The sequence below is a fragment of the Phyllobates terribilis genome, unplaced genomic scaffold, assembly GCF_046119375.1.
Source record: "Phyllobates terribilis strain yellow unplaced genomic scaffold, ASM4611937v1 Scaffold_4__5_contigs__length_816908805, whole genome shotgun sequence".
Taxonomy (NCBI): domain Eukaryota; kingdom Metazoa; phylum Chordata; class Amphibia; order Anura; family Dendrobatidae; genus Phyllobates; species Phyllobates terribilis.
In genome coordinates, this window is record NW_027362764.1 from 5,490,606 (window position 1) to 5,511,556 (window position 20,951).

The 20,951-nt window shown below is 53.0% G+C and overlaps 1 protein-coding gene across 1 annotated transcript in view; it reads left to right on the forward strand.

Moving 5' to 3' along the window:
* Positions 1 to 8,146: 8,146 nt before the first annotated feature.
* The window catches only part of NBEAL2 (neurobeachin like 2), a 127,653-nt gene continuing 114,848 nt past the window's right edge, over positions 8,147 to 20,951 (forward strand). The window contains exon 1 of the mRNA XM_073677094.1: positions 8,147 to 8,374. Coding sequence (XP_073533195.1) covers positions 8,324 to 8,374 — 51 coding nt within the window. The 5' untranslated portion in view covers positions 8,147 to 8,323. The remainder of the gene's footprint in view (positions 8,375 to 20,951) is intronic.

The following is a 20,951-nucleotide window of genomic DNA, read 5'->3' on the forward strand; positions in this document are numbered from 1 at the left end:
CCTCGTCTTCTCAGTATTGGGATCACTCTCTCCTTGTCTCCTCAGTATTGGGATCACTCTCTCCTTGTCTCCTCAGTATTGGGATCACTCTCTCCTTGTCTCCTCAGTATTGGGGGGTCTCTCTCCCCGTCTCCTCATTATTGGGGGTCACTCCCTCCGTCTCCTCAGTATTGGGGTCTCTCCCCGTCTCCTCAGTATTGGGGGGGTCACTCTCTCCCCGTCTCCTCAGTATTGGAGGGTCACTCTTCCCGTCTCCTCAGTATTGGGGTCACTCGCTCCGTCTCCTCAGTATTGGGGGGTCACTCTCTCTCCGTCTCCTCGGTATTTGGGGGTCACTCTCTCCCGTCTCCTCAGTATTGGGGGTCACTCTTCCCGTCTCCTCAGTATTGGGGTCACTCGCTCCGTCTCCTTAGTATTGGGGGGGTCACTCTCTCTCCGTCTCCTCGGTATTTGGGGGTCACTCTCTCCCGTCTCCTCAGTATTGGGGGGTCACTCTCTCTCGTGTCCTCAGTATTGGGGTCACTCTCTCCCCGTCTCCTCAGTATTGGGGTCACGCTCTCCCTGTCTCCTCAGTATTGGGGGTCACTTTCTCCATCTCCTCAGTATTGGGGTCTCTCTCTCTGTCTCCTCAGTATTGGGGTCACTCTCTCCGTCTCCTCAGTATTGGTGGGGTCACTCTCCGTCTCCTCAGTATTTGGGGGTCACTCTGTCCCGTCTCCTCAGTATTGGGGGGTCTCTCTCTCATCTCCTCAGTATTGGGGGTCACTCTCTCCGTCTCCTCAGTATTGGGGTCTCTCTCCCCGTCTCCTCAGTATTGGGGGGTCGCTCTCTCCCCGTCTCCTCAGTATGGGGGGGGTCACTCTCTCCCGTCTCCTCAGTATGGGGGGGGTCACTCTCTCCCCGTCTCCTCAGTATTGGGGGGTCGCTCTCTCCCCGTCTCCTCAGTATGGGGGGGTCACTCTCTCCCGTCTCCTCAGTATGGGGGGGGGTCACTCTCTCCCGTCTCCTCAGTATGGGGGGGGTCACTCTCTCCCCGTCTCTTCAGTATGGGGGAGTCACTCTCCCCATCTCCTCAGTATGGGGGGGTCACTCTCCCCATCTCCTCAGTATGGGGGGGGTCACTCTCTCCCGTCTCCTCAGTATGGGGGGGGTCACTCTCTCCCGTTTCCTCAGTATGGGGGGGGTCACTCTCTCCCCATCTCCTCAGTATTGGGGGGTCACTCTCTCCATGTCCTCAGTATTGGGGGGTCACTCCCGTCTCCTCAGTATTGGGGGGTCACTCTCCCCGTCTCCTCAGTATTGGGGGGGTCACTCTCTCCCGTCTCCTCAGTACTAGGGGGTCAAGCTCTCCCTGTCCCCTCAGTATTGGGGTCACTCTCTCCGTCTTCTCAGTATTGCGGGGTCACTCTCTCCCCGCCTCCTCAGTATTGGGGGGGTCACTCTCTCCCGTCTCCTCAGTATGGGGGGGGGTCACTCTCTCCCGTCTCCTCAGTATGGGGGGGGGTCACTCTCTCCCGTCTCCTCAGTATTGGGGGGGTCACTCTCTCCCGTCTCCTCAGTATGGGGGGGGGGTCACTCTCTCCCCGCCTCCTCAGTATTGGGGGGGGTCACTCTCTCCCGTCTCCTCAGTATGGGGGGGGTCACTCTCTCCCGTCTCCTCAGTATGGGGGGGGGTCACTCTCTCCCGTCTCCTCAGTATGCGGGGGGTCACTCTCTCCCGTCTCCTCAGTATGGGGGGAGTCACTCTCTCCCGTCTCCTCTGTATTGGGGGGGGTAACTCTCTCCCCGTCTCCTCAGTATTGGGGTCACTCTCCGTCTACTCAGTATTAGGGGGTCACGCTCTCCCTGTCCCCTCAGTATTGGGGGGTCACTATCTCCGTCTCCTAAGTATTGGGGGGTCACTCTCTCCCCGTCTCCTCAGTATTGGGGGGTCACTCTTCCCGTCTCCTCAGTATTGGGGTCACTCGCTCCGTCTCCTCAGTATTGGGGGGTCACCCTCTCCCTGTCTCCTCAGTATTGGTGTCACTCTCTCCCCGTCTCCTCAGTATTGGGGTCACTCTCCATCTCCTTAGTATTAGGAGGTCACGCTCTCCCTGTCTCCTCAGTATTGGGGGTCACTCTGTCTACTCAGTATTGGGGGATCACTCTCTCCCGTCTCATTAGTATTGGGGGGTCACTCTCTCCCCGTCTCCTCAGTATTGGGGGGGGTCACTCTCAGTCTCCTCAGTATTGGGGGGTCACTCTTCCCGTCTCCTCAGTATTGGGGGGATCACTCTCTCCCGTCTCCTCAGTATTGGGGGGATCACTCTCTCCCGTCTCCTCAGTATTGGGGGGGGGCTCACTCTCTCCACGCCTCCTCAGTATTGGGGGGGTCACTTTCTCCCCACCCCCTCAGTATTGGGGGGTCACTCTCTCCCTTCTCCTCAGTATTTTTGGGGGTCACTCTTCCTGTCTCCTCAGTATTGGGGGGGATCACTCTCAGTCTCCTCAGTATTGGGGGGTCACTTTTCCCGTCTCCTCAGTATTGGGGGGGTCACCCTCAGTCTCCTCAGTATTGGGGGGTCACTTTTCCCATCTCTTCAGTATTGGGGGACCACTCTCCCGTCTCCTCAGTATTGGGGGATCACTCTCCCCGTCTCCTCAGTATTGGGGTCACTCTCTCTCCGTCTCCTCAGTATTGGGGGTCACTCTCTCCCGTCTCCTCAGTATTGGGGGGTCACTCTCTCCTGTCTCCTCAGTATTAGGGGGATCACTCTCTTCCCGTCTCAGTATTGGGGGGTCACTCTCTCCCGTCTCCTCAGTATTGGGGGTCACTCTCTCCCCGTCTCCTCAGTATTGGGGTCACTCTCCCGTCTCCTCAGTATGGGGGGGTCACTCTCTCCCGTCTCCTCAGTATTGGGGGGGTCACTCTCTTCCCGTCTCCTCAGTATGGGGGGGGGTCACTCTCTACCGTCTCCTCAGTATTGGGGGGGTCACTCTCTTCCCGTCTCCTCAGTATTGGGGGGGTCACTCTCTCCCCATCTCTTCAGTATGGGGGGGTCACTCTCTCCGTCTCCTCAGTATGGGGGGGGGGTCACTCTCTCCTGTCTCCTCAGTATGAGGGGGGTCACTCTCTCCCATCTCCTCAGTATGGGGGGGGTCACTCTCTCCCCGTCTCCTCAGTATTGTGGGGTCACTCTCTCCCGTCTCCTCAGTATTGGGGGGGGTCACTCTCTCCGTGTCCTCAGTATTGGGGGGGGTCACTCCCATCTCCTCAGTATTGGGGGGTCACTCTCCCCGTCTGCTCAGTATTAGGGGGTCACGCTCTCCCTGTCCCCTCAGTATTGGGGTTACTCTCTCCATCTCAGTATTGGGGGGTCACTCTCTCCCCGCCTCCTCAGTATTGGGGGGTCACTCTCTCCCATCTCCTCAGTATTGGGGGGGTCACTCTCCGTCTGCTCAGTATGGGGGGGGTCACTCTCTCCGTCTCCTCAGTATTGGGGGGTCACTCTCTCCCCGTCTCCTCAGTATTGGGGTCACTCTCTCCCTGTCCCCTCAGTATTGGGGGGTCACTCTCTCCATCTCCTCAGTATTGGGGGGTCACTCTCTCCCCGCCTCCTCAGTATTGGGGGTCACTCTCTCCCGTCTCCTCAGTATTGGGGGGGGTCACTCTCTGTCTCCTCAGTATTGGGGGGTCACTGTCTCCATCTCCTCAGTATTGGGGTCACTCTCTCACGTCCCCTCAGTATTGGTGTCTCTCTCTCCCCATCTCCTCAGTATTAGGGGGTCACACTCTCCCTGTCTCCTCAGTATTGGGGGGTCACTCTCTCCGTCTCATCAGTATTAGGGGGTCACACTCTCCCTGTCTCCTCAGTATTGGGGGTCACTCTCAGTCGCCTCAGTATTAGGGGGGTCACTCTCTCCCGTCTCCTCAGTATTGGGGGGTCACTCTCTCCCCGTCTCCTCAGTATTGGGGGGTCACTCTTCCCGTTTCCTCAGTATTGGGGGGATCACTCTCTCCCATCTCCTCAGTATTGGGGGGATCACTCTCTCCCATCTCCTCAGTATTGGGGGGTCACTCACTCCCGTCTCCTCAGTATTGGGGGGATCACTCTCTCCCATCTCCTCAGTATTGGGGTCACTCTGTCCCGTTCTCCTCAGTATTGGGGTCTCTCTCTTCCGTCTCCTCAGTATTGGGGGTCACTCTTTCCGTCTCATCAGTATTAGGGGGTCACACTCTCCCTGTCTCCTCAGTATTGGGGGTCACTCTCAGGATTAGGGGGGTCACTCTCTCCCGTCTCCTCAGTATTGGGGGGTCACTCTCTCCCGTCTCCTCAGTATTGGGGGGATCACTCTCTGTCTCCTCAGTATTGGGGTCACTCTGTCCAGTTCTCCTCAGTATTGGGGTCTCTCTCTTCCGTCTCCTCAGTATTGAGGTCTCTCTCTTCCGTCTCCTCAGTATTGGGGGGGTCACTCTCAGTCTCCTCAGTATTGGGGGGTCACTTTTCCTGTCTCCTCGGTATTGGGGGATCACTCTCTCCCGTTTCCTCAGTATTGGGGGATCACTCTCTCCCATCTCCTCAGTATTGGGAGGTCACTCTCTCCCGTCTCCTCAGTATTGGGGGGTCACTCTCTTCCCGTCTCAGTATTGGGGGGTCACTCTCTCCCGTCTCCTCAGTATTGGGGGGTCACTCTCTCCTGTCTCCTCAGTATTGGGTGGTCACTCTCTCCTGTCTCCTCAGCATTGGGGGGGTCACTCTTTCCCCGCCCCTTCAGTGTTGGGGGTCAGTCTTCCCGTCTCCTCAGTATTGGGGGGGTCACTCTCTCCCACCGTCTCCTCAGTATTGGGGTCACTCTCTCCCATCTCCTCAGTATTGGGGGTCACTCTCTCCCCACCCCCTCAGTATTGGGGGGTCACTCTCTCCCATCTCCTCAGTATTGGGGGGGGGTCACTCTCTCCCGTCTCCTCAGTATTGGGTGGTCACTCTCTCCCCGCCCCCTCAGTGTTGGGGGTCACTCTCTCCCGTCTCCTCAGTATTGGGGGTCACTCTCTCCCGTCTCCTCAGTATTGGCTGGTCACTCTCTCCCCGCCCCCTCAGTGTTGGGGGGTCACTCTCTCCCCGCCCCCGCAGTATTAGGGGGTCACTCTCTCCCGTCTCCTCAGTATTGGGTGGTCACTCTCTCCCGTCTCCTCAGTATTGGGGGTCACTCTCTCCCGTCTCCTCAGTATTGGGTGGTCACTCTCTCCCCGCCCCCTCAGTGTTGGGGGGTCACTCTTCCCGTCTCCTTTGTATTGGGGGTCTCTCTCTCGTCTCCTCAGTATTGGGGGTCACTCTCTCCGTCTCCTCAGTATTGGGGTCTCTCTTTCTGTCTCCTCAGTATTGGCTGGTCACTCTCTCCCCGCCCCCTCAGTATTGGGGGGTCACTCTCTCTCGTCTCCTCAGTATTGGGGGTCACTCTCTCCCGTCTCCTCAGTATTGGGGGTCACTCTCTCCCATCTCCTCAGTATTGGGTGGTCACTCTCTCCCCGCCCCCTCAGTGTTGGGGGGTCACTCTTCCCGTCTCCTTTGTATTGGGGGTCTCTCTCTCGTCTCCTCAGTATTGGGGGTCACTCTCTCCGTCTCCTCAGTATTGGGGTCTCTCTTTCTGTCTCCTCAGTATTGGGGGGTCACTCTTCCCGTCTCCTCAGTATTGGCGGGTCACTCTCTCCGTGTCCTCAGTATTGGGGGGGGGTCACTCCCGTCTCCTCAGTATTGGGGGGTCACTCTCCCCGTCTCCTCAGTATTGGGGGGGGTCACTCTCTCCCGTCTCCTCAGTATTAGGGGGTCACGCTCTCCCTGTCCCCTCAGTATTGGGGTCACTTTCTCCGTCTCCTCAGTATTTGGGGGTCACTCTGTCCCGTCTCCTCAGTATTGGGGGCCTCTCTCTCGTCTCCTCAGTAATGGGGGTCACTCTCTCCCGTCTCCTCAGTATTGGGGTCTCTCTCTCCCCGTCTCCTCAGTATTGGGGGGGTCGCTCTCTCCCCGTCTCCTCAGTATGGGGGGGGTCACTCTCTCCGTGTCCTCAGTATTGGGGGGGGTCACTCCCGTCTCCTCAGTATTGGGGGGTCACTCTCCCCGTCTCCTCAGTATTGGGGGGGTCACTCTCTCCCGTCTCCTCAGTATTAGGGGGTCACGCTCTCCCTGTCCCCTTAGTATTGGGGTCACTCTCTCCGTCTCCTCAGTATGGGGGGGTCACTCTCTCCCGTCTCCTCAGTATTGGTGGGGTCACTCTGTCTCCTCAGTATGGGGTGGTCACTCTCTCAGTCTCCTCAGTATTGGGGGGGTCACTTTCTCCCCGTCTCCTCAGTATTGGGGTCACTCTCCGTCTCCTCAGTATTTGGGGGTCACTCTGTCCCGTCTCCTCAGTATTGGGGGTCTCTCTCTCGTCTCCTCAGTAATGGGGGTCACTCTCTCCGTGTCTTCAGTATTGGGGGGGGTCACTCTCTCGGTCTCCTCAGTATTGGGGGGGGTCACTCTTCCCGTCTCCTCAGCATTGGGGGGGCCACTCTTTCCCTGCCCCCTCAGTGTTGGGGGTCACTCTTCCCGTCTCCTCAGTATTGGGGTCACTCTCTCCCGTCTCCTCAGTATTGGGGGGTCACTCTTCCCGTCTCCTCAGTATTGGGGTCACTCTCTCCTGTCTCCTCAGTATTGGGGGGACACTCTCTCCCCGTCTCCTCAGTATTGGGGTCACTCTCTCCTGTCTCCTCAGTATTGGGGGGTCACTCTCTCCCCACCCCCTCAGTATTGGGGGGGTCACTATCTCCCGTCTCCTCAGTATTGGGTGGTCACTCTCTCCCCCACAACAGTGTTGGGGGGTCAATCTCTCCCGTCTCAGTATTGGGGGGTCACTCTCCCATCTCCTCAGTATTGGGTGGTCACTCTCTCCCCGCCCCCTCTGTGTTGGGTGGTCACTCTCTCCCCGCCCCCTCTGTGTTGGGGGGTCACTCTCTCCCGTCTCCTCAGTGTTGGGGGGTCACTCTCTCCCCGCCCCCTCAGTGTTGGGGGGTCACTCTCTCCCCACCCCTTCAGTATTGGGGGGTCACTCTCTCCCGTCTCCTCAGTATTGGGGGGTCACTCTCTCCCCACCCCCTCAGTATTGGGGGGAGCAATCTCTCCCGTCTCCTCAGTATTGGGGGGGGGGTCACTCTCTCCCTGCCTCCTCAGTATTGGGGGGGGGTCACTCTCTCCCCGCCCCCTCAGTATTGGGGGTCACTCTCTCCCATCTCCTCAGTATTGGGGGGGGGGTCACTCTTCCTGTCTCCTCAGTATTAGGGGGATCACTCTCAGTCTCCTCAGTATTGGGGGGTCACTTTTCCCGTCTCCTCAGTATTGGGGGATCACTTGCTCCCGTCTCCTCAGCATTGGGGGAGTCACTCTTTCCGTCTCCTCAGTATTGGGGTCACTCTTCCCGTCTCCTCAGTATTGGGGGGGTGGGTCACCCTCTCCCTGTCTCCTCAGTATTGGGTTCACTCTCTCCTGTCTCCTCAGTATTGGGGGGTCACTCTCTCCCGTCTCCTCAGTATTGGGGGGTCGCTCTCTCCCGTCTCCTCAGTATTGGGGGGTCACTCTCAGTCTCCTCAGTATTGGGTGGTCACTCTCTCGTCTCCTCAGTATTGGGGGGGTCACTCTCTCCCGTCTCCTCAGTATTGGGGGTCACTCTCCTGTCTCCTCAGTATTGGGGGGGTCACTCTCAGTCTCCTCAATATTGGGGGGTCACTCTCTCCCGTCTCCTCAGTATTGGGTGGTCACTCTCTCCCGTCTCCTCAGTGTTGGGGGGGTCACTCTTCCCGTCTCCTCAGTATTGGGGTCACTCTTCCCGTCTCCTCAGTATTGGGGGGGTGGGTCACCCTCTCCCTGTCTCCTCAGTATTGGGGGGTCACTCTCTCCCGTCTCCTCAGTATTGGGGGGTCACTCTCAGTCTCCTCAGTATTGGGTGGTCACTCTCTCGTCTCCTCAGTATTGGGGGGGGTCACTCTCTCCCGTCTCCTCAGTATTGGGTGGTCACTCTCCTCTCTCCCGTCTCCTCAGTGTTGGGGGGGTCACTCTTCCCGTCTCCTCAGTATGGGGGAGTCACTTTCTCCCCGCTGTGGGCGCAGTGTCTCCCGCCGCCTGCAGTACCGGCAGTGTCCGCAGGTGTCGCCCGGTGCCGCCCGCTCTCCGCCGGGAGGAGGCGGCTGCTGCTCTCGGCCCCTCTGTTGCTCTCGCACCTTCCGGAGCTCACAACCTCCCGCACCTGCCGGGGAGACACATGGAGCCGAAGCCTGCGCGGAGGTGAGCCGGGACCGCAGCCTGTGCGGAGGAGGATGGCGTCCAAGGAGAAGCTCTACGAACTGTGGCTCCTCTACTTCACCAAGGTGAGACGCGAGTGTGGCCCCCGGGGGCCGCGCGTGACGGGAGCGCCGAGGAGGGGGCGGGGAGGCAGCAACACGGGGGCTGCAGGTGAGGGGGCTCCTGTCACTGTCAGGAGGGGCAGGGAGTGTCCGCAGGTGAATGGCAGCCACCAACAATACAGGCAGGTACAGCCCCCAATAGTTCAGATACATACTCCAATAACCCAAACAGATACAGCCCCCAATAATCTAGACAGATACAGCCCCCAATAATCCAGGTACAATACAGACAGGTGCAGCCCCCAATAATCCAGCCGGGTGCAGCCCCCAATAATACCTGCAGCAGTGTGGAGCTGGGTACATTGGGGTCCTCAGTTGTACCCCTGCCCCTTAGAATACACCCCCAGTCCTGAAGGGACCCCCAGAGCTCGGTGCCGGGGTTTTCAGTGTTCTGCTATTGCTCTCTTTGTAGACCTGGGTCCTCACTCTGCTGTCCTGCTGATTCTGGGGACCCCCGGCTCGCCCCCTTTCCCAGGTATCCGGCAGGTCACTTATTCCTTGTTCTCCACCTGTTATGTGCTGTGACTGTGGTAAGAGCGGAGTTAACCCCTTCATGGCAGGGGAGAACAGGGGAGCCCCAGATCCTTGTTATTCCCTCCTGCTGGGTATATGGGGGTCCACAGGCTGTGGGTGCATATAGCCCTGTACAGGCTGAGTGTTCTGTAGTGGTACATGGTATACACAGGTGCAGCCCCTTTTGTTGCAGCGGTCATGTGACTGATAATTGTGTGTGACGATGTTAGTAAATATGATAATTACCTACGGCTGCCACTATACACAGAGTGTGTGGACCCGGGGGGTATATAATCATCCCCTGTATAGAGGAGAGCAGTGTGTATAATGGTCATAATGATCACTGCATCCCTGCACTGTATATAATCATGGATATAGTCGTCATCTACCGTATATCCCGTCAGTGTGTATAGCAGTTATGTGTATATACAGTTGAATCCAGAAGTTTCCATCCACTATATATAAAGACACATATGATGTTTTTCTCAATATCTGACATGAAATCAGAATAAACCTTTCCCGTTTTAGGACAATTAGGATTTTACCATAATGTTTAATATTTGCCAAATGCCAGAATAATGAGAGAGAGAGAAGGTTTAAGGCATTTTTATTACTTACTGCAAAGTCAGAAGTTTCCATCCATTTCATTAGTATTTGGTGCCATTGTCCTTACACTGAATGACTTGGGTCAGACGTTTGGGATCTCCTTCCACAGCTTCTCACAATAGTTGGTGGGAATTTGGGCCGATTCCTCCTGACAAAACTGGTGTAACTGATCCAGGTTTGTAGGTCTTCTTGCTCGCACCTGTTTTTTCAGCTTTGCCCATAAATTTTCAATAGGATTGAGATCAGGGCTTTGCGATGGCCGCTTCAAAACATTGACTGTGTTATCCTTAAGCCACTTTGTTACCATTTTGGCAGTATGCTTCGGGTCATTGTCCATTTGGAAGACCCATTTCTGCCTAAGCTTTAACTTCCTGGCTGATGTCTTGAGATGTTGCTTCAGTATTGCCACATAATCTTCTTTTCTCATGATGCCATCTATTTTGTGAAGTTCACCGGTCCCTCCTGCAGCAAAACCACCCCACAACATGATGCTGCCACCCCCATGTTTCACAGTTGGAATGGTGTTCTTAAGCTTCCAAGCTTCTCCCTTTTTCCTCCAAACATAACGATGGTCATTATGCCCAAAACGACAGGACATGTCTCCAAAAATTAAGGTCTTTGTTCCTGTGTGCATTTGTAAACATTAATCTGGCGTTTTTGTGTTTCTTTTGGAGTAACGGCTTCTTCCTGGCAGAGTGGCCTATCAGCCCATGTTGATACAGTACTCGTTTCACTGTGGATATTGACACAATCTTACCAGCTTCCACCATCATCTTCACAAGGTCTTTTGCTTTTGTCCTTGGGTTGATATGCACATGTCGGACGAAAGCACTTTCATCTCTGGGACACAGAACCCGTACCCTTCCTGAGCGGTATGATGGCTGGACATTCCCATCTTGTTTGTACTTGCGTATAATTGTTTGTACAGATGAACGAGGCGCCTTCAGGTATCTTGAAATTGTACCCAAGGATGAGCCAGACTTGTGCAGGTCCACAATTCTCTTCCTGATATCTTGACTGATTTCTTTAGCCTTTCCCATGATGCTACACAAAGAAGCAGTGTGTTTCAGGTGTGCGGTAAAATACATCCACAGGTGTGTCTCTAATTAACTCAGATGTTGCCCAAAAAGCTGAAGCTTCAAAGCACATAACATCATCATATGGGCCGTCCAGAATTCTTTAAAGGCATAGTAATCTTAGTGTATGTAAACTTTTGACTTTGCAGTAAGTAATAAAAATGCCTTAAAACTTTCTCTCTCTCTCATTATTCTGGCATTTGGCAAATATTAAAAATTATGGTAATCGTAACTGACCTAAAACGGGAAAGGTTTATTCTGATTTCATGTCAGATATTGAGAAAAACATGTATATAGACTGTGAGACCTCACGGGCAGGTCCTCCCTCCTCCTGTACCAGTCACTGACTTGTATTGTTCAAGATTATTGTAATTGTTTTTGTATGTATACACCGATCACATGTAAAGCGCCATGGAATAAATGGCGCTATAATAATAATGTGTCTTTTTATATAGTGTGTGTAAATTTCTGGTTTCAACTGTGTATGTATGTATATATATATATATTACAGACCAAAAGTTTGGACACACCTCATTTAAAGATTTTTCTGTATTTTCATAACTATGAAAATTGTACATTCACACTGAAGGCATCAAAACTATGAATTACCACATGTGGAATTATATACTTACCAAAAAAGTGTGAAACAACTGAAAATATGTCTTATATTCTAGGTTCTTCAAAGTAGCCACCTTTTGCTTTGATGACTGCTTTACACACTCTTGGCATTCTCTTGATGAGCTTCAAGAGGTAGTCACCGGAATCGGTCTGTACTTCACAGGTGTGCCCAGTCAGGTTTAATAATTGGGATTTCTTGCCTTATAAATGGGTTTGGGACCATCAGTTGTTTTGTGCAGAAGTCTGGTGGATACACAGCTGATAGTCCTACTGAATAGACTGCTAGAATTTGTATTATGGCAAGAAAAAAGCAGCTAAGTAAAGAAAAACGAGTGGCCATCATTACTTTAAGAAATGAAGGTCAGTCAGTCCGAAAAATTGGGCAAACTTTGAAAGTGTCCCCAAGTGCAGTTGCAAAAATCATCAAGCGCTACAAAGAAACTGGCTCACATGAGGACCGCCCCAGGAAAGGAAGACCAAGAGTCACCTCTGCTTCTGAGGATAGGTTTATCCGAGTCACCAGCCTCAGAAATCGCAGGTTAACAGCAGCTCAGATTAGAGACCAGGTCAATGCCACACAGAGTTCTAGCAGCAGACACATCTCTACAACAACTGTTAAGAGGAGACTTTGTGCAGCAGGCCTTCATGGTAAAATAGCTGCTAGGAAACCACTGCTAAGGACAGGCAACAAGCAGAAGAGACTTGTTTGGTCTAAAGAACACAAGGAATGGACATTAGACCAGTGGAAATCTGTGCTTTGGTCTGATGAGTCCAAATTTGAGATCTTTGGTTCCACCCACCGTGTCTTTGTGCGACGCAGAAAAGGTGAACGGATGGACTCTACATGCCTGGTTCCCACCGTGAAGCATGGAGGAGGAGGTGTGATGGTGTGGGGGGGCTTTGTTGGTGACACTGTTGGGGATTTATTCAAAATTGAAGGCATACTGAACCAGCATGGCTACCACAGCATCTTGCAGCGGCATGCTATTCCATCCGGTTTGCGTTTAGTTGGACCATCATTTATTTTTCAACAGGACAATGACCCCAAACACACCTCCAGGCTGTGTAAGGGCTATTTGACCAAGAAGGAGAGTGATGGGGGGCTACGCCAGATGACCTGGCCTCCACAGTCACCAGACCTGAACCCAATCGAGATGGTTTGGGGTGAGCTGGACCTCAGAGTGAAGGCAAAAGGGCCAACAAGTGCTAAGCATCTCTGGGAACTCCTTCAAGATTGTTGGAAGACCATTTCCGGTGACTACCTCTTGAAGCTCATAGAGAGAATGCCAAGAGTGTGCAAAGCAGTCATCAAAGCAAAAGGTGGCTACTGTGAAGAACCTAGAATATAAGACATATTTTCAGTTGTTTCACACTTTTTTGTTAAGTATATAATTCCACATGTGTTAATTCATAGTTTTGATGCCTTCAGTGTGAATGTACAATTTTCATAGTCATGAAAATACAGAAAAATCTTTAAATGAGAAGGTGTGTCCAAACTTTTGGTCTGTACTGTATATAGCGGACACATTAGTTTTGGACTTCAGCCATGTATATAATAGTTACCTAAGTGCTACATAATAATATATGGTCCTGTGTACGCTAACCACGTGGTTAGTAATCACATAGACTCCGTGATATATGGATAATTTGTAAATCAGACATGTGAGTAATGGTCACCTATATACCCAGCATATATACAGTGCCCACCTGCACCCTGCTAGAGCCAATAATGTATACATAGGTGACTTCTAGAAGTGTCCGGTATGAACCAGCCTCGTATATGATGGACGCGGAGGCTTTAGAAGGTGTATAATGCTCCGCTGTGCTAACGACGTATGTGATGGGCACCTATATAATGGTCACCTATAACTGGAGGTAGCGTATGTAATGTACGACTCCAATAGTCCTGCAGACTCCAGCCATGATTATCATGGATGTCTATAGGCCGGACTTTCTGATGTGTTTATAATCAAAAAGCAAATATTGTCCTATAGTTGCAAATATAGTTGCTGAACCAGCATAACCATAAATATCAAATAATTCGGTCCAAAATCTGATAAATTAGTCAGAGACCAAATTAATTCAGCACACATTAAATTTTTATTAATAAAATACACAGACACACAATAGAAAAGAGATAAAAAGCACCTCCATACTGTGAGGGATCAACCACTGCATATATATGCCTAATATTATATGTATATGGTATAAAATGAATACTATAACTTCCATAAAGTGCTAAAGTGCAAACTGTGAGTTGAAAATACCCTAAGGCTGCGTGCCCACGATGCGTTTTTCATGCGTTTCCACTGCAGAATTTCCGCAGTGGAAACGCATCAAAAACGCTTGGTAATCCGCACCCCATGGTCCTCAATGGCATTCCGCAATGTCAATGCACATGGTGCGGATTTTTCCGCAGCGTTTCTGCAGCGCTCATAAATCCGCAGCATGTTCATTAATTTTGCGGACACGCAGCGGAAGCGCCGCCATTGACTTGCATTGAGACGCACATAATCCGTGTCTGTACATTTGTACACGCGGATTATATGCGTTTCAATGTGCGGATGTTACCCAGGTCTGGAGGAGAGAAGACTGTCATCCAGACCTGGGTACCATTGTACCTGTGAAAAAAAGAATAAAATAATAAATAAAGTTTATATTCACCTGTCCGGCGGCTTCTCTCTGCATGCCGGCAGCGCTGAAGGACCTTCTTTGACGTCACAGTCATGTGACCGCAGGCCCTTCACCGCTCTGTCTCGCGAGATGCCGGCAGCCAGGAGCCAGACAGGAACGAGCGCTGCAGCCACGCCGGGGCCTCGGGGGTGAGTATAGCTTTATTTTAAGCATTGTTTTACGGTCACACTATATATGCCGGTTGCTGTTTGCATGGATTTATACAGTGTGACCTAGTTGTCAAGCACTTTCCAAGTGATGCTATCGCCTGGAAAGCGCTTTTCAATCTGCATGCGGAAACGCATGTGAATCCGCATGTATTCCTCATGTATTCTGCAGGAAAAGCGCATGCACAATCTACATGCGTTTTTTTTTTTGCCAGGGAGATGCAGAAATTTTCTGCTTCATTTCTGCATCGTGGGCACATAGCCTAACAGTGCAAAATGCAAAACATGGTGTAACAAGATGATAAACATACCACAGAGCAGCTGTATTGCAGGCACCAAGGTTATGCAGCGTCCCTCAACCCCTACGCACGTTTCATCGTATTGACTTCCTCAGGGGGCGTGGAAATGTAAGAGAGGTAACTACCTTTTTATGTGTGGTGAGATCCAATAAACGTAGGAACAGATGCCACAGGACAGAGAGCTGCTAGGACCGACTGTGCGTGGCGCGTGCTTAAACCCCCCCCGCAGTGCTTCCTGTAAGTGAGACTTCCGGGTTCCGGCCCGTGGAGCGCACGCTTGCAGAGTCACCATGGTGATATGATGCTTACTGCGCGTGCGCCCCCACTGTGGCCGGATAACCCGAAGTCTGGAGCTCTGAGCGTAAGGCGCAAGCGCACCAGCAGGTGATATTGGCAAAGAAGGAAAAGAGGACAGCGCCAGAGATGACGACGAAGGGAATAACAGATGAATGGCCTGATTAGAATACAATAATAAAATAATTTAGTGTGAATAAATGAGAGTGCTGAGTGCTTAGCAGTGTATAAAAATGAACGAACAGGAGTGTGTGCGGGTGGTATAAAGGACAAAATGAATTAAAGTGCCAAGGGCATAGTGCAATACATAAAATGTAAATAATCTATTAAAATATGAAGTGTGACTAGTATATGAGTGCTAGTGAATGAAAATGATATAAGTGTCAGATAAATGAAGCAATATGTGTATATAGAAATATCCTATCCTAGAACAGGTAAGGAATAGATGCGTGAATATGTTAATAGATGTATGACACTGATATATATATATATATATATATAATACCATGCGTAAAAGTGACTTCCAGTGCTAATGTGATACCTTGGCATATCATGTTAAGTGTACAAAGATTTATTAAAGTGCATTTATTATGGAAGTTATAGTATTAATTTTATACCATATACATATAATATTAGGCATATATATGCAGTGGTTGATCCCTCACAGTGTGGAGGTGCTTTTTTATCTCTTTTCTATTGCGTGTCTGTGTATTTTATTAATAAAAATTTAATGTGTGCTGAATTAATTTGGTCTCTGGCTAATTTATCAGATTTTGGACCGAATTATTTGATATTTACTGATGCGTTTGCAGAAAATGGCTGACTGCAGAGAGCTATAGCTCACGCCTCACATGCTCAGTGTTGTCATGGGGAAATCTCGTCTATTTGTAAGTTCCTCCGGAAGCCTCCTCTGTATATCTGTGCCGGATTATCAGATGTTCTGGATTAGATAGTCCCTGATTCTTTATTCTGACATTTTCTGGACTATTGGAATTTCTGGACTGTGAGATGACACATTAGGAGTTTTGCAGTTCGTTCCCCGTGCGGGTCTGATTCCAGATGATGGGATGATAGTGCCAGGAAGTGTTTCCTTCGTCTCTCTGTAGGTCAGACCCTTGATAATTGTGCAGCTGAATGCAAGCGATTGTCCCCAGTTATCAGCCATTCCCCCAGTGTGATGACTGTGGCCCTGGGTGGTCAGGTCTCTTCCCTGTCCACTATTATGGAGGTGTTCAGGCCGCCGTCGCCCCCAGGGGCCATTGTTTTGGGTGCAGCAGGGCAGAGTCAGGACCTGATAAGATTAGTGTTGGGCTTGCTGTGGCAGGTCCTGTGTGACTCATCAGCTCGCTCTCATTTTCTATAGATTCTTGGGACCAAGTATCACTCACCTGTGGCCACCGATCCGACCGCCTCCGACAAATAGGAGTGCCGGCCCTTTAATTGTTCTTCACATTTTTATAAACCGGATGTGAATCATCGAAGAGGCCCCAGATAAAGCCGACTATAATAAAAGTCCTGCAACTTTAAGATATAGATTCAGAGTTTTTTTCTATTTTCAAATCATCCGCTTGTCCTTAGTGAATAAGAACATTCCTGGTCTCATCCAGGGGTTGGAAATGTGTCCTGATCTGAGGGATTGTTACAATTGTATCCAGTCTGTAGAGAAATGGCCAGACTGCAGACTGATACATTGTAGCAGACAGTCAGCACAGGATAGAGGATTGTCCAGACTGGTTATAGCTGTAGCAAACCCTCAGCAATGAGAAGTGTGAGCTGGATGTAAAGCAGAGTGTTCTCCTTCACTCATAGCAAAGCCAAGATCGAGAAAATGGTGACGGCTCGCAACACAAAACATATTAGAAAGTAGCAGCGAGGTTCGGTGCGGGCAGCGGTGCGGGCCTCGGGATCCCGGTGCGGGCAGCGGTGCAGGCCTCGAGATCCCGGTGCGGGCGGCGGTGCGGGCCTCGGGATCCCGGTGCGGGCAGCGGTGCGGGCCTCAGGATCCCGGTGCGGGCAGCGGTGCGGGCCTCAGGATCCCGGTGCGGGCAGCGGTGCGGGCCTCAGGATCCCGGTGCGGGCAGCGGTGCGGGCCTCAGGATCCCGGTGCGGGCGTCGTTGCAGGTCTCGGGATCCCGGCGCGGGCGGCGGTGCAGGTCTCGGGATCCCGGTTCGGGCGGCGGTGCAGGCCTCGGGATCCCGGTGCGGGCGGCGGTGCAGGCCTCGGGATCCCGGTGTGGGCGGCGGTGCAGGCCTCGGGATCCCGGTGCGGGCCTCGGGATCCCGGTGCGGGCAGCGGTGCGGGCCTCGGGATCCCGGTGCGGGCAGCGGTGCGGGCCTCGGGATCCCGGTGCGGGCAGCGGTGCGGGCCTCTGGATCCCGGTGCGGGCCTCGGGATCCCGGTGCGGGCCTCGGGATCCCGGTGCGGGCAGCGGTGCGGGCCTCGGGATCCCGGTGCGGGCAGCGGTGCGGGCCTCGGGATTCCGGTGCGGGCCTCGGGATTCCGGTGCGGGCCTCGGGATCCCGGTGCGGGCCTCGGGATCCCAGTGCGGGCGGCGGTGCGGGCCTCGGGATCCCGGTGCGGGGAGCGGTGCGGGCCTCGGGATCTCGGTGCGGGCCTCGGGATCCCGGTGCGGGCCTCGGGATCCCGGTGCGGGGAGCGGTGCGGGCCTCGGGATCTCGGTGCGGGCCTCGGGATCCCGGTGCGGGCGGCGGTGCGGGCCTCGGGATCCCGGTGCGGGCCTTTTTGGCTGCAGTTAATCTATAACTTCACAAACCAAATAATCCTGTTCATACAGAGGCAGCGGCTGCAGTGTCGGCTCAGCTGCAGGGAGGATACTGTACCTGCCACAGGTGTGTGTGCCTCCGTGCACCCAGCACTACCTTAGCAGGTGCCAGCATGGTTTTCAGTGGTTTTCTCTGGCATTCTGAGACTTGTAGTTCTCACCTATCTGTGTTGAAAGCAAGAAAAATGGATAAGCGAATGGTCTGAATGACTCTGACACTACAAAGTGTGACGTCTAGTCAACTGGGTCAGAGCATCTCCAAAACGGGCCGACGTTGTGGGGTGTTCCCGGTATATCAGGTCTTGTGGGGTGTTCCCAGTATACAGCAGGTCTTGTGGGGTGTTTCCAGTATACAGCAGGTCTTGTAGGGTGTCCCCGGTATACAGCAGGTCTTGTAGGGTGCCCCCGGTATACGGCTTGTCTTGTGGGGTGTCTCCGGTATGCGGCGGGTCTTGTGGGGTGTCTCCGGTATACGGCGGGCCTTGTGGGGTGTTCCCCGGTATACAGCAGGTCTTGTGGAGTGTCTCCGGTATACGACGGGCCTTGTGGGGGTGTCTCCGGTATACGGCAGGCCTTGTGGGGGTGTCTCCGGTATACGGCGGGCCTTGTGGGGGTGTCTCCGGTATACTGTGGGTCTTGTGTGAGTGTCCCCGGTATATGGCGGGTCTTGTGGGGTGTCTCCGGTATACGGCGGGTCTTGTGGGGGTGTCTCCGGTATACGGCGGGTCTTGTGGGGGTGTCTCCGGTATACGGCGAGTCTTGTGGGGGTGTCTCCGGTATACGGCGGGCCTTGTGGGGTGTCTCCGGTATACGGCGGGTCTTGTTGGGGTGTCTCCGGTATACGGCGGGTCTTGTGGGGGTGTCTCCGGTATACGGCGGGTCTTGTGGGGGTGTCTCCGGTATACGGCGGGTCTTGTGGGGGTGTCTCCGGTATACGGCGGGTCTTGTGGGGGTGTCTCCGGTATACGGCGGGTCTTGTGGGGGTGTCTCCGGTATACGGCGGGTCTTGTGGGGGTGTCTCCGGTATACGGCGGGCCTTGTGGGGTGTCTCCGGTATACGGCGGGTCTTGTTGGGGTGTCTCCGGTATACGGCGGGTCTTGTTGGGGTGTCTCCGGTATACGGCGGGTCTTGTTGGGGTGTCTCCGGTATACGGCGGGTCTTGTGGGGGTGTCTCCGGTATACGGCGGGTCTTGTTGGGGTGTCTCCGGTATACGGCGGGTCTTGTGGGGGTGTCTCCGGTATACGGCGGGTCTTGTGGGGGTGTCTCCGGTATACGGCGGGCCTTGTGGGGTGTCTCCGGTATACGGCGGGCCTTGTGGGGGTGTCTCCGGTATACGGCGGGTCTTGTGGGGGTGTCTCCGGTATACGGCGGGTCTTGTGGGGGTGTCTCCGGTATACGGCGGGTCTTGTGGGGGTGTCTCCGGTATACGGCGGGTCTTGTGGGGGTGTCTCTGGTATACCGTGGGTCTTGTGTGGTGCCTCCGGTATAAGATGGGCCACATATTTGGTGCAGATGCTCCGCACATCATCCTCAGTATTTTACCGCACCGGCTCAGTGGGTTTTATCTGGATCTCACCCACTCGCTGCTTTTCTTTCTTTGGTTTGGAATTTGCCTTTATTTGCGTCATAAAATCTACGACAATATAGGAACCTTAATCCGCAGGTTACCGGCCGCCGGCATTGACTCCTTCTGCTTCATTTGGTGTTTCCTGATAAAAACAGATGAATAAGTGCTGGAAATACCTGCGGATTTGTGATACTGTGAATTTCAGTTTATTTATCTGCACCAAAGATGCAACGTGTGAACATCAGCCCAAAATAACTGCAGGAACTAAGCACAGCCTTGTAGGGAAATAGTTGCTATAAATGTCAAATATGCTAATTAGGATGCGTGGTACATCCTGGGCGTGGCCAAGAGGCTCGGTGCGCTCTTCCGCCCAATGGTTTTGCACACTCCGCCTCCCTCACTGGTGATTGACAGCATGGAACGGGCTTTGCCTGCAAAGGGAGATCAGTCAAACCAACGCTGTCAGTCATCAGTGACGGGGGAGGGACATGCAAAACCAGTGGGCGGAGCCATAGGCCACACCCAGGATGCACTGAGCAACCTAATTAGCATGTTTCCTCTTCTGAGGAGGCAGCGATTATTACAGTAGAAGGACGATTGTTATTGGGGCGATGTCCCTGTGACGCTGCGTGGTTCATACAGTCAGTTTGGACTCACACGCTCCCTTTAATGGCTGTGTGCATGTGGGGGCGCCGCACCGCGCCGGGGGATTGTATAGATGATGCTGATGGGAGAGGCGGCGGTGCGTTCATGGACGATGGCGATTGTTTGTGTAAGACATCGTTCACATGTTCAGTGTTTGGTCGGATATCACCCGCGCGCCCTTGGATACGTCTGGGATCTGCTCTGCTCCCGGCATTGATGCCGAGCTGCCCTGGAGGACGTCTCGCTGGGCCTCAGTCTCCCCCCCCCCCCGTGTTACTGCGGCCCCCGTGAACCTGACACAGGTGGAATGTGGAGTCCTGCGCCTCGGGACCTGGGGGCCGACGTGCCGCGTCCTGTCGCTTCATGTCTGGAATGAGAATGGAGCATCGACCGCACTCCGGACCCTGAGCTGCCGCAATGCCCCCGAAAATCTGCAGGAAACAGCACTGGAGGCACCGACACATCCAGAGCAACAGCCGCATCCTGACTGCATCACATACCAGGCTGAGATACACCGCTCAGCACACAGTATCACACAGGAGAGGATTAGATACATGGCTCAGCAGACAGTATCACACAGGAGAGGATTAGATACACCGCTCAGCAGACAGTATCACACAGGAGAGGATTAGATACACGGCTCAGCACACAGTATCACACAGGAGAGGATTAGATACACAGCTCAGCAGACAGTATCACACAGGAGAGGATTAGATACACGGCTCAGCAGACTATCACACAGGAGAGGATTAGATACAAGGCTCAGCAGACAGTATCACACAGGAGAGGATTAGATACATGGCTCAGCAGACAGTATCACACAGGAGAGGATTAGATACACAGCTCAGCAGACAGTATCACACAGGAGAGGATTAGATACACCGCTCAGCACACAGTATCACACAGGAGAGGATTAGATACACCGCTCAGCAGACAGTATCACACAGGATAGGATTAGATACACTGCTCAGCAGACAGTATCACACAGGATAGGATTAGATACACGGCTCAGCAGACAGTATCACACAGGAGAGGATTAGATACACTGCTCAGCAGACAGTATCACACAGGAGAGGATTAGATACACCGCTCAGCAGACAGTATCACACAGGATAGGATTAGATACACTGCTCAGCAGACAGTATCACACAGGAGAGGATTAGATACACAGCTCAGCAGACAGTATCACACTGGATAGGATTAGATACACAGCTCAGCAGACAGTATCACACAGCATGGGATTAGATACACTGCTCAGCAGACAGTATCACACAGGATAGGATCAGATACACAGCTCA